Below are 12800 nucleotides of genomic sequence, written 5' to 3'. Positions count from 1 at the left end.
GATAATTGAAGAGGGAGGATAAAGATGATTGAAAAAAAGCTTTCCCTTTGGAGATGATACCTAAGCTAAACCCTGAACGACCATAGATTTAGAAGAGTAGCAAAGATTGCATTCAAGGGATGGGAAGACAGCCTGTGTAACGAAGTCATGGAGTTAGAAGATGAAATGTCCAGTTTGGGAGACAGTTTAGCTGGAAGATAGACTGCATGAAGTGGGGAGTAATGTGAAATAAGTCTACAAAGTTAGAGGAAGCTTTATTTGTGGGAGGCTTTAAATGTCAGACTTATGGAGATATGAAGAAAGGGAAAAGAAAAAAAAAAGAGCACTTAAATGCCATAATTGAAGGCTCTACAGATATTCTCATTTGGTTTAAGGAGCCTGTATCTTATCCTAGAAGCAATATTGTTGTTGTAGTTTGTCCTTCTTAAAGATGACCTGCTAAAGATGACATGCCAGTGAATTGAATGGGAGCCTAGAGGCAATAGGAAACTACTGAAAAAATTTTTTTGACCAGTGGCATGATATGGTACAATCTGTCTCTTAAAAAAAAAACACGGTTAGTTGGAAACCATTCCCCAATTGATAAATGATCAAAGGATTTGAATAGACAATTTTTAGATGAAGAAATTAAAACCATTTCTGTCCTAAATGTCCTAAATCACTGTTGATTAGAGAAAAGCAAATTAAGATAAATCTGAGGTACCACTACATACCTCTCAGATTGACTAAGATGACAGGAAAAGATAATGATAAATGCAGGACATGTGAGAAAACTAATTTCTAACTAATGCATTGTTGGTGGAGTTGTAAATTGATCCAGCAATCTCTCTACTGGATCTGTATCCCAAAGAGATTATAAAAGGGGGAAAAAGACCTCCATGTGGAAAAATGTTTGTAGCACACTTTTTTTGTAGTGGCAAGGGACTGGAAATTGAGGGGATACCCCTCAATTGGGGAATGACTGAATAAGTTATGGTATGTGGTCATAATGGAATATTATTGTTTTATAAGAAATGATAAGCAGACTGATTTCAGAAAAGCCTGGAAAGACTCTCACATGAACTGATGCTAAGTGAAGTGAATAGAACCAAAAGAACCTTGTACACAGTAACAAGATTATGTGATGATCAACTGTGATGAACTTGGATTGTTTTCACATGAGGTGATTCAAGACAATTCCAATAGAAAGTGCCATTCAATCACCTCCAGAGAGAGAACTATGAAGACTTGAATAAGGGTCAGAGTATAGTATTTTCACCTTTTGTTGTTGTTTGCTCTTTTTTTCTTGTGTTTTTTTCTCTTTTGATCTGATTTTTCTTGCACAGCATGATGAATATGGAAATATATTTAAGAGTATTGCACGTGTTTAATCTATATCAGATTGCTTGCTATCTGGGTAGAGGGAAGGAAGAAAGTTTGGAACACAAAATTTTGCAGAGGTGATTGTTGAAAACTATCTTGTGTTTACAAAAATACCATTTTAAAAAGATAAGTAGTTTTAAAGGAAGAAACCAAAACTTTCAACAACTATAAAAAAGGTTTGGTAGCTGTATGGAAGATTGATCAGAGAAGAAGATACTTCAGGCAGGGAAACCAATTAAAAAGTTGTCATAACAGTCTAGGCAAGAGGTGATGGGAATGGGGAAGACCTCCCAATGACTTACAAAAGTCCCTCTATCAAATCTTGCCTTTTGCTCCAGAACACTTTAGAGAAGAAACTTCATGTTTCTCAAGTGCTCTCCCAGTTTCCCTTCAAAACCAGAAGAGGTGATGGGAATGGGTGTGAGAAAATATAGGTAAAAGTGACAGGAGGCAATTGAGAGGCCATGACTTTGTCATCACACAGGCTGTCTTCCCACCCCTTGAATGCAATCTTTGCTACTCTTCTAAATCTATGATCTATCAGGTTTAGCTTAGGTATCATCTCCAAAGGAGAAGTTGTGGTGCTGTAGCACCAGACTAGGTGTCAGGAAGACTTGGGCAAGTCACCTTTATATGCCAGAATCTGTTTCCTTCTCTATCAAAAGAAGAGGCTCAACTCTATGGCCTCTTAGAGTACCTGCAAGCTCAAAACCTGTATTACTATATTAATCTCCTAGGGAACCAATCAAAATGCATTTATTAGGTTTCTACTAAATACCAAGCACTATGCTAAGTGCTGAAGATATAAAGAAAAGCAAAACAAAACCAAAAATGAAACCCCAACCCCCCCCCCAAAAAAAAAGATCCTCGTGAAACAAAAAATAAATTTAGGCCTTGTCCTCATGAAGGTAACAGTCTAAAAGAAGAGAAAACATTCAGGAACTATATCCAAAGAAAATAGAAAATTGGGGCTAATTATCAGAGAGATGGCAAGGGAAATTGGGAAAAGGCTCCTATACAAGGTGGAACTTTAGCTGGGAGATAAAGAGATAAGTATTTTAGGTATGGGAGACAGGGAAAGTTCCTAAAATGAGAAGATGGAGTGTTTTATGTCCATTATGCCCCACACTGAGGGTGGATGGATGGGTCTGCCTTCAGAACAGAAAAAGGTAAGATTTATATATCGAGAGAATGTGTTCTTAACTTAATGTTCAATTTGTTGAAAGATTGAATAAAGATTCATGGTTAGAATCTGAAAATTATAGATAGATAAAAGAAGTGAGAAAGACATTATGGCAATACAAATAATTGCAAGAACATAAAGATGAGAAAATTTGAAGTATTCAGAAGAACTTCAAATGTGTGTTTCTGCTATATTTCTTCCAATAAAATCCTTTGCTTGGTTTGATAATGCAAACAAAAAAAAATTCTTGACATTCTAACATTTCTAGAAGATTGACATGATGATAATTGCTGTTTTCTACTTCAAAGAATTAGTCATATGCAGAGAGAAGGTGACAAAAGAATTTTCTAAGGATTTAAAGGAGTTTTCATTGGATTTAGAGGTGGCAAGAAACATGGAGTTTTTGTTTTTGTTTTTACTGTGCAAATGAGGAAGTTTGGATTCAAGTTATGACACTGGCCGAGGTGTCACAGGTAGCCTAATTGTGCATTTAGGCTGGAGATCTAGAGGGCAATTGGGAGGCCATAGTTACAATTGAGAGATGTGAGAAGATTTGAATGAGGACAGTGGCAGTGGCAGCAGCACACTGAGCAGCACTGCCATGTGCAAATTGTTCAAGGCACTTTCTCAGTGAGATAGTGCCTTCCAAAGTTTGTTTCGAGGAGGAAAGAGATAGGGCTCCAGCTCACATGTCTGTGTTCCCTTGAACAGATCCAGCCGTCTGCAGAGGCCTGGGAGTCCCTGGAGATTGCTCTTTCATCTTTCCTTTCAGGGGGTTGCTTCTTGAGTGATGCAGCTCTTCCTGATGCTCCTGAGTGCTCTTTTATCAGGTAAGAGGCAGGAAAGGAGCATGTCTAGCACTGTGACTGATGATGGGCTCAGGGTGCACATTCTGTCCGCAGACTATAAATGGGAGGGTCCTTATTACTCCTTATTCCTATCTCTGATGAGGTTAAATAGGAGAAGGAATTTGAAACCATTACTCAAAATGAGAGTAGGGAGTACTCTCTTTTTCTGCTCTGTGGGCTCCTGGCATCTGATGTTAGCATTCACATGCACAAAAAATAAAACATGCTTCTCAGAAATGGAAGCAGCACTGGATCTGGAGTTTGGAAACGTGATTTTTAATCTTGGCAGTGACGCTGTTCAGTTGTGTGTGCGATGGTCTACACAACCTATCTGAACCCCATTTTAAAGTGAACATGTTCATTTTAAAGTTCTCTTATGGTTCAAAGTCCCCTCTATATTAATACCCTTCAGGGATCCACTTCAGAACTTCTGTGAGGTGCCACTTAAAATGAGCCCCACATACACCAGCTTGAGAAGAGCCAACAGGCTATATTAAGCAGGGTGATGCTAGACTGAGGTGTGAGGGATGCTTTGGAAGTAGGGGACCTGGGTTCAAATCTCAGATGCTATTCATTAACTTTATTGTATCTGTTTTAAAAAATATTTTTCCCAATTACATTTAAAAACAACTTTTTAACATTTTTTCCCTTCTGAATTTTGAGTTTGAAATTCTTCTCCTTTTCCCTTCCCCCTCATTGAGAGGGCAGGGCAAGCAATTTGACAAAGATTATACATGTGGAGTCATGCAAAACACATTGTTACACTATACTTGCTAACTTTGTAACTTTGTGCCAGTTACTGAACTCCTATGAATCCAGTTTTCACATCTGAAAAATGCTGGGGTTGGACTAGATGTCCCTTTTCAAAAACTGATCTTTTCACTATTATTTTTCCTTCTGAACTCTGGTGGAGAAAGACTTTTTTTTTTTTTTTTTGTGGCTCTATCACTAGTTGATAATTGCTCTAGAGTACTTTTTACTCTACCACTAAACTTTTTACATATTGAAACTCAAACTAGGGAAACAGTACAGGCTTCTTTGCACATATTATTTTAAGCTTTTTGCAGTGACGGGAAGAAAAAAATCCCCCTTTTTCATTTCCCCTTTCTATGGAAGTATGTGAAAGAGGCACTATCTTTTTTTGTCTGTGAAGTTAGGAACTAGGAGGATGGTGAGGGGACAATAGACAGTATATGCTTTTCAAGACATAATATGAATTTTTCTATATACTCTCTGTCTAAAAGGAAATGATGGTTCAAAGTCTGGAAAAGGGTTTTTGGCCAACACATACTCAGAATAAAGGCAGAGATAAGAGGGAAATAAGACAACAATGACTTTGTCCTATGGGTTTATTTTCTTTTCTTATTCTTTACATGGGAGACCAAAAGAACCTTGGAGTTGAGAAAACTGGGTGACCTTAGGTTAGATCTGGAGATTTGTTGGCAAACTCTTAAAACTGATGCTACCCAGGTGCTCTGTTGAAATTATACATCAAGTTTAACATATTATATTTTTAACATGTTTAGCATATATTGGATTACATCACATCTAGGGAAGGGGGAGCCAGGATAAGGGGGTGGGGAAATGGAACACAAAGTTTTTCAAGGGCCAATGTTGAAAAATTATCCTTGCATATATTTTGAAAATAAAAAAAAAGAATTATACATCAAGAAAGGGAAAAAAAAATAAGGAATTTCTAACCTTAAGTCAGAATGAGCCAACTGATAAAAGAGGCCAAATACAGATTGGCAAACTATATAGAAAATAGACTTGGCTGGAATGCTGTAATAAAAAAAAATTATTAAAGGCAGGAAAAAGGTATTGAATGATTTGTTCACAGGGAGGACAGGCCCTATTATTGATGCTTGAAAGGATGAATTTTTTTTTCCCTTACAGATGCTATAGTCATGGATGGAAAGGTCAAGGAAGCCTTTGTACAGGATAAGGCTTCTGTCACCTGCAGCTATGACCCCTACTACAAGAACTATCCCAAATATTGGTGCAAAGGCTATTACCGTAACTACTGCAATGTCATTGCTTCCACACCTAACAGCACTAACCGAGTGTCCCTGAAGGACACAGGAATGCAATTCATCATCACTCTGACATGCCTTACCAAGGAAGATACAGGGTGGTACTGGTGTGGTATACAGAGAGACTATGCCAGTGACTACATGGATTATACAGAACTGATTGTGTTTGATGGTGCGAAAGACACAGCAGGTAGTCTTGGGCTGAAAAAGAGGAAGCATCATGGGGAAACCCATATGCTCAGATATTGGTGTGGCAAATGCACAATTGGACCAACACCCTAAATTGCTTTCCTTTAGCAGCATTCTTGATCTCATTCATTCGATAAATATTGAGTGCTTTATTATGTGCAAGGCACTCTGCTATGCTCCCAGGATATAAAAAGAGAGAAATATGCAGTCCCCGCCCTCAAGAGTTTATAATCTAAAGAGGGAGACATGTAAACAAATATATACAAAGCAAGTTATGTACAGATAAATAATAATGAAAAGAGGGAAAATGTTGGAGATAGGAGGGGTTGGGGAAAGCCTCCTGTAGAAGGTGGAATTTTAGATGGGGCTTGAAGGAAGCCAGAGAGGTCCAAAGTCAGATTAGAGGAGATTGAACATTCCAGCTATGGGGAATGGCAATGGAATGGAAATTGCCCAGAGTCAAGAAATGGAGTGACTTGTTTGATTAATAGAAAGGAGGCCGGTGTCCCTGGATTAGGAAGCACTTGATGGGATATAAGGCATAAGAAGACTGGAAGGTAGGAGGGGACTGAGTTCTGAAGATTTTGAATGCCACCAGCATTCTGTTTTGGATATATTGAGTTTGATATCTACTGAACATTCAGTTCCTTATATCTGAAAGATAATTGGAGATACAAGATTGGAGGAGACTGAAGTATGAAATGTAGATTTGAAAATAATCAGCATAGAAATTAAATCCACAGAAGCTGATGAGATCATTAAGTGAAGTAGTATAGGAGCAAAAGAGAAAAGGACCCAAGACAGAATTCTGAAGGACACTTATAGTTAGAAGTAAATCTGTAGGAGAATTCAGCAAAGGTGAGTGAAGGAATGATCAATACCTGGGAAGAAAATTAGACAGTGATGTTCTGAAGCCTAGAGAGGAGGAAGAGATGTTCAACAACATCAGAGGCTGTGGAAAAGTCAAGGAGAATGAGACGAGAGAAGGTCATTGAATGTGGTATCAATGGTAACTTAGAACAGTTTCAGTAGAATGATAATACTGTAAACCAAATTATAAAGATTTAAGAAGAGAGTGCAAGGAGAAAAAGTGAAGGATTTTTGAACTACAATTGGCAGAATAAAGAAGGCAGAGGGATGAAAGGATTTCAGGTTGGAGGAGGACTCGGGCAGCATGGAAAAGAACAAGAGAGTAGGCAAGGAGAGAGAAAATGAGTGAACATGATAGAGGGGGCCATTTGTCAGAGAAAACAGAATGGAACAAGTAGAGGGATTAGTCTTGTTAGAGAGTAAGACTGCTTGATCTTGTGAAACATGTAGAGGAGGAAAAAATGACAGAAGACACTTGAGTGATGATAAGTGAAGAGGCTAGGGAGTTCATGGGCAAATGGCCTCAGTTATAGCTGTAAAATATGTGACCTGATTCTCAGCTTAAAGTAGGGGGAGGAGGACCCATAAAGGTATTGAGAAGGGATTTGGAAGAGGAGTTGTGGAGAGTGGGATAATAGTTGCCTGGCAAGCAAGGCAGCAGTGAAAGTCCTAAATTTGTAGTGGACCCATCCAGAATGGTTGAAATTTTTTTCCCACCTTTGTTCCATGGAACTATTAAGGAAAGCTGAGCTCTGTATAATCAACACTTCTGAGTTGTGTTGCTGCAGAAGACTCGTCCCTTGGACAGCAAGATCATCAATTTGGTTAACCTTAAAGAAATTTAATTCAGGCGATTCACTGGAAGGTCAGATGCTGAAACTTAAATACTTTAGCCACATAATGAGAAGATGGAACACTGGAAAAGACCCTGATGTTGGGCAAGATTGAAGGCAGACTGAGAAGGTGATAGCAGAAGATGAGATGGATAGTGTCATGGAAACAAGAAACATGAACTTGGACAGACTTTGAAAGATTATGGAGGGTAGAAGAGCCTGACCTATTACTGCCCATGGGGTCATGAAAAGTCATAGGTGACTAAACCAAACAATATTTATAGATATGTATATATGTATGTGCACATATATACATATGTGTGGTGGATTTGGGATGGCAATAGCTAAGCATTAAGTATTTTGGAGTTGGGTATATTGGGAGATTGATGATCAGAAAGAGCTTTTAGGTTGCTAATTGAAAGCTGTTCTTCCAAGGTTGGCCCTGAACACTTGGAGCCTCATTGGCAGGTCCACCTTTGGGCTGATGATTGGGCTCTGAAAAAACAAAACACCCGATTTATGCTGATTGTGTGAGAAAACCTATGTAATGGTTTAGCTGGGAAGTAGAAATAAGCAACTGACTTTCACTTTGGTTACTTAGCAAATTCCCAGTAGGGGAGCCAAGTTAGGGAGCAGAGTTAAAGTCAGAAAGTTGGTGAAGACGCTAAACCGAAACAAGGCAAAACTCATCAAAAGTGACCCAGTGTTTCTTTTGGCAAGTCTTATTTCAGCCTGGGGAGGAGTACATTTCCAGGGACAACAGCTCTAGGAAGCTCTGTGTTTGTGCTTCTCCTATTTCAAAGTCCCTAACTTGTGATTAGGAGGACTACTCTCTTCAGCTGTCACTGCCTTCTGATCATTTCCATTCAAGTATGAAACTTGCTCTCACACATGACCCGGTCTGATGGCATCTAACCTTCACCACACAGATGGGTGCTGATAGCCTGCACCTTATTATAGCTAGTACTAAGCAAGCATGGAAGCACAGTGCCGGGAACCTAGTAGACACTTCATAAATTGGTCCTTCCCTCTCTTCTTTGTTCCCATGAGCTGTGCTGCCTGCTCCTTCATGGTGGGCTTAAGGAAGACCCCTGGAGGACAGCATTTGGCTCCCAGGGCTTCTGATTCATTCTCCTTCTCCATAGCACTAAGTCCAGTGCCAGTGCACCCAGGACACTAGTTTGTTGTAAACAAGGCAAAGGGAGGCCTTGGAGGAAAGTAGCACACACTAACGTTAAATATTTTTTGATGCAGACCTACAAAGGAAACAGAACAGAACTTGCAAGGATGGCCCTTTCGGCTATAGTGGAAATCACAGCAGGTGCGTCAAGAGCTTAAGGTAAAAGAAGGCATGGAAAGATTTAATTCAAACTTGAGGTCATAGGTTTAGAAGTTAAGAAGAGAACTTACACATTGTTTAATTCAGAGAATCTCTAAAGGGTCCCTGGATAGATTTAAAGGGTCTGTGAATTTGGATGGGAAAACTTAATCTCTTTGTTGAGATAGAATTGATTTCCTTATTTGTAATATGATGTATTTTATTTCATATATTTAGAAATATTATTTTGAGAAAAGGTCTGAATTGCATCAGAATGCCAAAAGTGGTAGGATTGGGGAGTAGGATCTGTGACTCAGAAAAATGGTTAAGAATTCTTGCCCCTATGGTCCTATTTCCTGTTCTCTGCTGGTTCCCTTATTAAAAAATTACTTGTCCATAGTTGTACCGTAGAAGTAGAATTGGGATCTGAACTCATCATTTGATATCAGATCAGTGTATTTCCCAAGACATTCTAGGGAGTCTTAACTTGCCTAGATTGTAAACTCCTCAAGGATGGCTACTGAGTTTTCTTTTCTCATCTTCTCAGCCCCTAGTATTGTACTCATGTGTATAACTGATAAATCAGGTGATTTCTTTTTTTCCCGAAGGCCTTGTGATTTACAGTAAGCACTCAGAGCAGACTTGGCTTGGGCATGGTGGGGTTTAGGATGAGGGGTGGAAGTGAAGATGGAGATGTCATGAAAAGAGGAAGCAAAGAATAAACATATGAGTGTGTTGCCATGAACTTTTGAATGAGGTAAGTAAGCACATTTTTTTTCTTTAGAAGAACATGTTACCAGCCTGTACTCCCTTTGAGGCTATCTGTCTTGTCCATCTGCATCCTGATCATGGGGATGGGAATCATCACCACTGCGATTATTTTACTCAGGAGGAAAAGAATTAAAAAATATAATCGGGGTAAGTAGTAGGGGCAGGGGCAGGGAAAAGGCGGAGAAGCTCTAAAAGTACTCTGCCAAATGGCTACCACAACAAAGATTTGGCCCCCAACAGGTGAAAGAGACCTGATCAGCCTGTGAGCCAAGGACAATGGCAGGTCCTGGGTATTTTGGCTGACTCCATGGGACAATAATAATAGCAGACTAAAGTTTGCAAAGTGCTCTCTTTTACATATATTCATTTTATCTTCACAACAGACACCAAAGGCCGTCTCAATACAAGAGCTAAGGGAGGAGTTTCTACCCTTGTCTAGACAGAGTTGGTGGTTCCCTTTAAAGAAGTCCCAGCCCATCCAGTGGGGTGATTTATTCCTGGTAATATTGCAGGGTGAAGATTTTCAGGGTCCTTTTATGCCTCCAGTCTGAACTTGTGAGCAGGTGGATGAGGAAGTAACTCTGGGCTTTGGCATCCAGAGTTCCTATGTTCTAAGATTCCCTGTGTCCTTCCATAGGTAAAGTCCTGATTAGACTCGGAGATCACAGCCTTGGACCGTCTCCTATGATACCCACGCCCTTGGTAAGCTGCCAGAGTTGCTGTTCTATTCCCGGCCCCAGCCTGGCAGGGCCTCTTTGCATGGGCTTGAGAAGTTTCTCTGTTCCTCAGCAGAGAACAGGTATTAAGGCTCTGACCGCAACGGGGCCTCTGGGGCACTCCAGCTGGAAGGTTTGCTTCTGCTTCCACTTATTTAAGTTGCGATGTGCCCCAGAACTATTTCTGGGTCTTCAGTTAGCAAAAAATTCTTGGCACTTCAGTGTCAGAAAGTCCTAAAAGTAATTTATCTTATTTTTACATACGGAGACACAGAGGGAGCATGTAGGTGAGGATTCTTGGGGGAACCAGGAAGCCCTATCTGGTAGTCCCGTTATTTTATCATCCCTCACATAAAAATCCTCTTGAGCAAGAAAAGCTTGGAGGGAATGTTTAGCGGCTCTTGTAGATTAGCTGTGCAATGCTTTTTCTAATACTTGTAGTATTTACAGAGGAGAGGAATAACTTTAGATGGAACTGTGAGCTGGAGGCTGACTAATCCCAATAACCCAGAAATAGCCTGGCCTGGATGAAGAGGCTCTAGAGAGAAGGCATTCATGTTTTTCTAGTAATGAACCACATAATCAGAAATCTGTATTTATGCAGCCCACACAAATGTAATTTTAGAATTAATTACTTTCAACTTCAAGGATAATTGCTCATTGATCTAACCCTACTACCATCCAGTTACACAGCTGCAGTGTACAAGTCACTGGGTGCTGATGGCCTGCTAAATCCTTTGTGCTAGCTAATTTGATGAACTAAAAAAAAAAAAAAAAAAAAAAAAAAAAAAAAGCTTAGGTGACTCAGGGTTAGGAGGGCTGAATTTGCATATGACCCACACTACTTGTTGAAGGCTGGTCTGTAAAAGCTGCGGATATACAGAGACTAGTTAGATTGAGACCCCCTCTATAGAATTAGAAGTGATGGCAACTTAACATGATAAATCCCCCAGATATTGAAAAAGAAAAAATCTTCAAAGGTTTTACTTGTAGCTGAAAAGAACTGATACTTTTAAAATGCATCAAGATCTGCAAAGTGCTTTTTATGACTTTTGGGGGTTATTATTACTCCTCTTTTATATGGAGCCTGGGAGAGGTCGGGTGATTGCCCCTTGTCACAGAAGCAGAAAATTTGGAGGCAGGATTTGGGGCTGGCTTGTCAATATTCTGTCCACTATGTTACTCTCTAGTAGGTAAGCCCTAAGCATGTCTCAATTTATGATTTTACTTTATGCTATACTTTGGGTCTTCAGTTACTTCCCAAAGCTGTTGGTCAAATGAGTTCTTAGCAGGCAAAGGAAAAGGCTCTGGGCTTCCCTTTTCGTCCTTTATTGGGCAGAGCTGGGGATGGAAGAGTTGACCTTTCTCAGTTCTTATAAACAGAATTTCTAGTGATTGTCCAAGGGCATCAGGATGATTTAGCCACAGGCCTTCTTAAACTTTTTCTATTCCTAACCCCTTTTCGCCAGAGAAATTTTTATGGCATCCCAGGCATATAGGTATGTGCAACTCCCACATTGTTATGTGACCCCATATAAGGTCATGACTCACAGTTTAAGAAACTTTGATTTAGCAGAAAACTCAAAAGGATTTTCAGTGGCTAGGAGAGGAGCTCTGAGTTCTCTCAAGCTCCATCATTAATCATTAATCTCAGTGGGACCTTGAATAATCTATGTGAGTCTGATTAATCAACTGTAAAAAGATAGCATTCTAGCATTCTCTATTTTACTTCTAGACTTGCTACAGGTGTTCTCACAGAATCCTGACATCCTTTGTCCCGGATCTCATTTTAAACATTCAACAAAGATTAATTAAATAGTCACCATGTGCAGAAGAATTGTGGGCTAGATGCTAAGGGAAATACAAAGTTTAGATCAGACAGAGTCTTTGCTGTCATGCAGTTTCCAATCTGGGGAGTATGAATGGGCATTAGTTGAGTGATATATGGAGTAGTGCTTAATAGCCATGACTTGTTTCCCCAAACTCTGGCTATTAAAACCCTGGAAATTTTCTGAATGAACTCAGTTGAATGTTTTCTCTTCAAAACCTAATGATGCATCTATCTATGTAGCAATTCAGTGCCTAAACCAGAACAATTCAGAATGAGCAAGCTTTTTCTTGAATGGATGAAGCTGGAAAAAAGTAGCCTCTGACTGAAGTCCTGAGAATATAGCTTGGCAAATTCATTACCCTTAAAAGATATGTGCAAAAAGTTTGTAGCTCTTTCTTCCTAGTAATCTATATCAACTCAACCATCTCTTTCTTTCCCCAACAAAGTAGATGACTCCATGAAGTCCTCTTTGGGCCAATCGATGATGCAGGAAAAGACTCATGGAAACAGGTGTGATAGAAGATTTCTCAAACAAAAATCAGAAATAAAATAATGCCATAGCAGAATCATATAGTAACTGGCCCAGGTCTCAGGAACTGATATCAATCTCTCAGCCTTTAATTCCATTTGCAAATGATTGTAAGTGATGGTTATAGGTAGGCAAAATATCTTCAACAGGCCTGCAACCATAGAATAACTCTCTCCTTAGGTACTTAGAGAAGGGCAAGGGGTCATTATTGGACGTATAGGGCCCAAAGTAAGGTCTAGCTTTTCTCTGTATGCCTTTAAATTACTGGATAAAACTGTAATGTACTGAAGGATATAACCGATTTCTCTAGAAATCTC

The 12800-nt window shown here is 39.5% G+C and overlaps 1 protein-coding gene across 12 annotated transcripts in view; it reads left to right on the top strand.

The window, feature by feature from the left end:
• The window catches only part of ADORA3 (adenosine A3 receptor), a 68299-nt gene extending 55747 nt beyond the window's left edge, over nucleotides 1-12552 (top strand). For 4 of the 12 annotated variants that reach the window (XM_031967280.1, XM_031967282.1, XM_031967284.1 and 1 more), the window contains 6 exons: nucleotides 3257-3375; nucleotides 5290-5616; nucleotides 8573-8639; nucleotides 9421-9554; nucleotides 10045-10109; nucleotides 11859-12149. In XM_031967280.1, the coding sequence (XP_031823140.1) occupies nucleotides 3336-3375; nucleotides 5290-5616; nucleotides 8573-8639; nucleotides 9421-9554; nucleotides 10045-10109; nucleotides 11859-11942 (717 nt within the window). In that variant the 5' untranslated portion in view covers nucleotides 3257-3335 and the 3' untranslated portion in view covers nucleotides 11943-12149. Of the gene's footprint in view, nucleotides 1-3256; nucleotides 3376-5289; nucleotides 5617-8572; nucleotides 8640-9420; nucleotides 9555-10044; nucleotides 10110-11858; nucleotides 12351-12400 lie in introns of those variants that run through there. The other 8 variants (XM_031967285.1, XM_031967281.1, XM_031967286.1 and 5 more) reach the window with 7 other exon arrangements.
• The last annotated feature ends 248 nt before the right edge of the window (nucleotides 12553-12800 follow it).

This window comes from Sarcophilus harrisii, chromosome 4 (genome assembly GCF_902635505.1).
Source record: "Sarcophilus harrisii chromosome 4, mSarHar1.11, whole genome shotgun sequence".
Taxonomy (NCBI): domain Eukaryota; kingdom Metazoa; phylum Chordata; class Mammalia; order Dasyuromorphia; family Dasyuridae; genus Sarcophilus; species Sarcophilus harrisii.
This window is presented reverse-complemented; position numbering and strand designations above follow the sequence as displayed.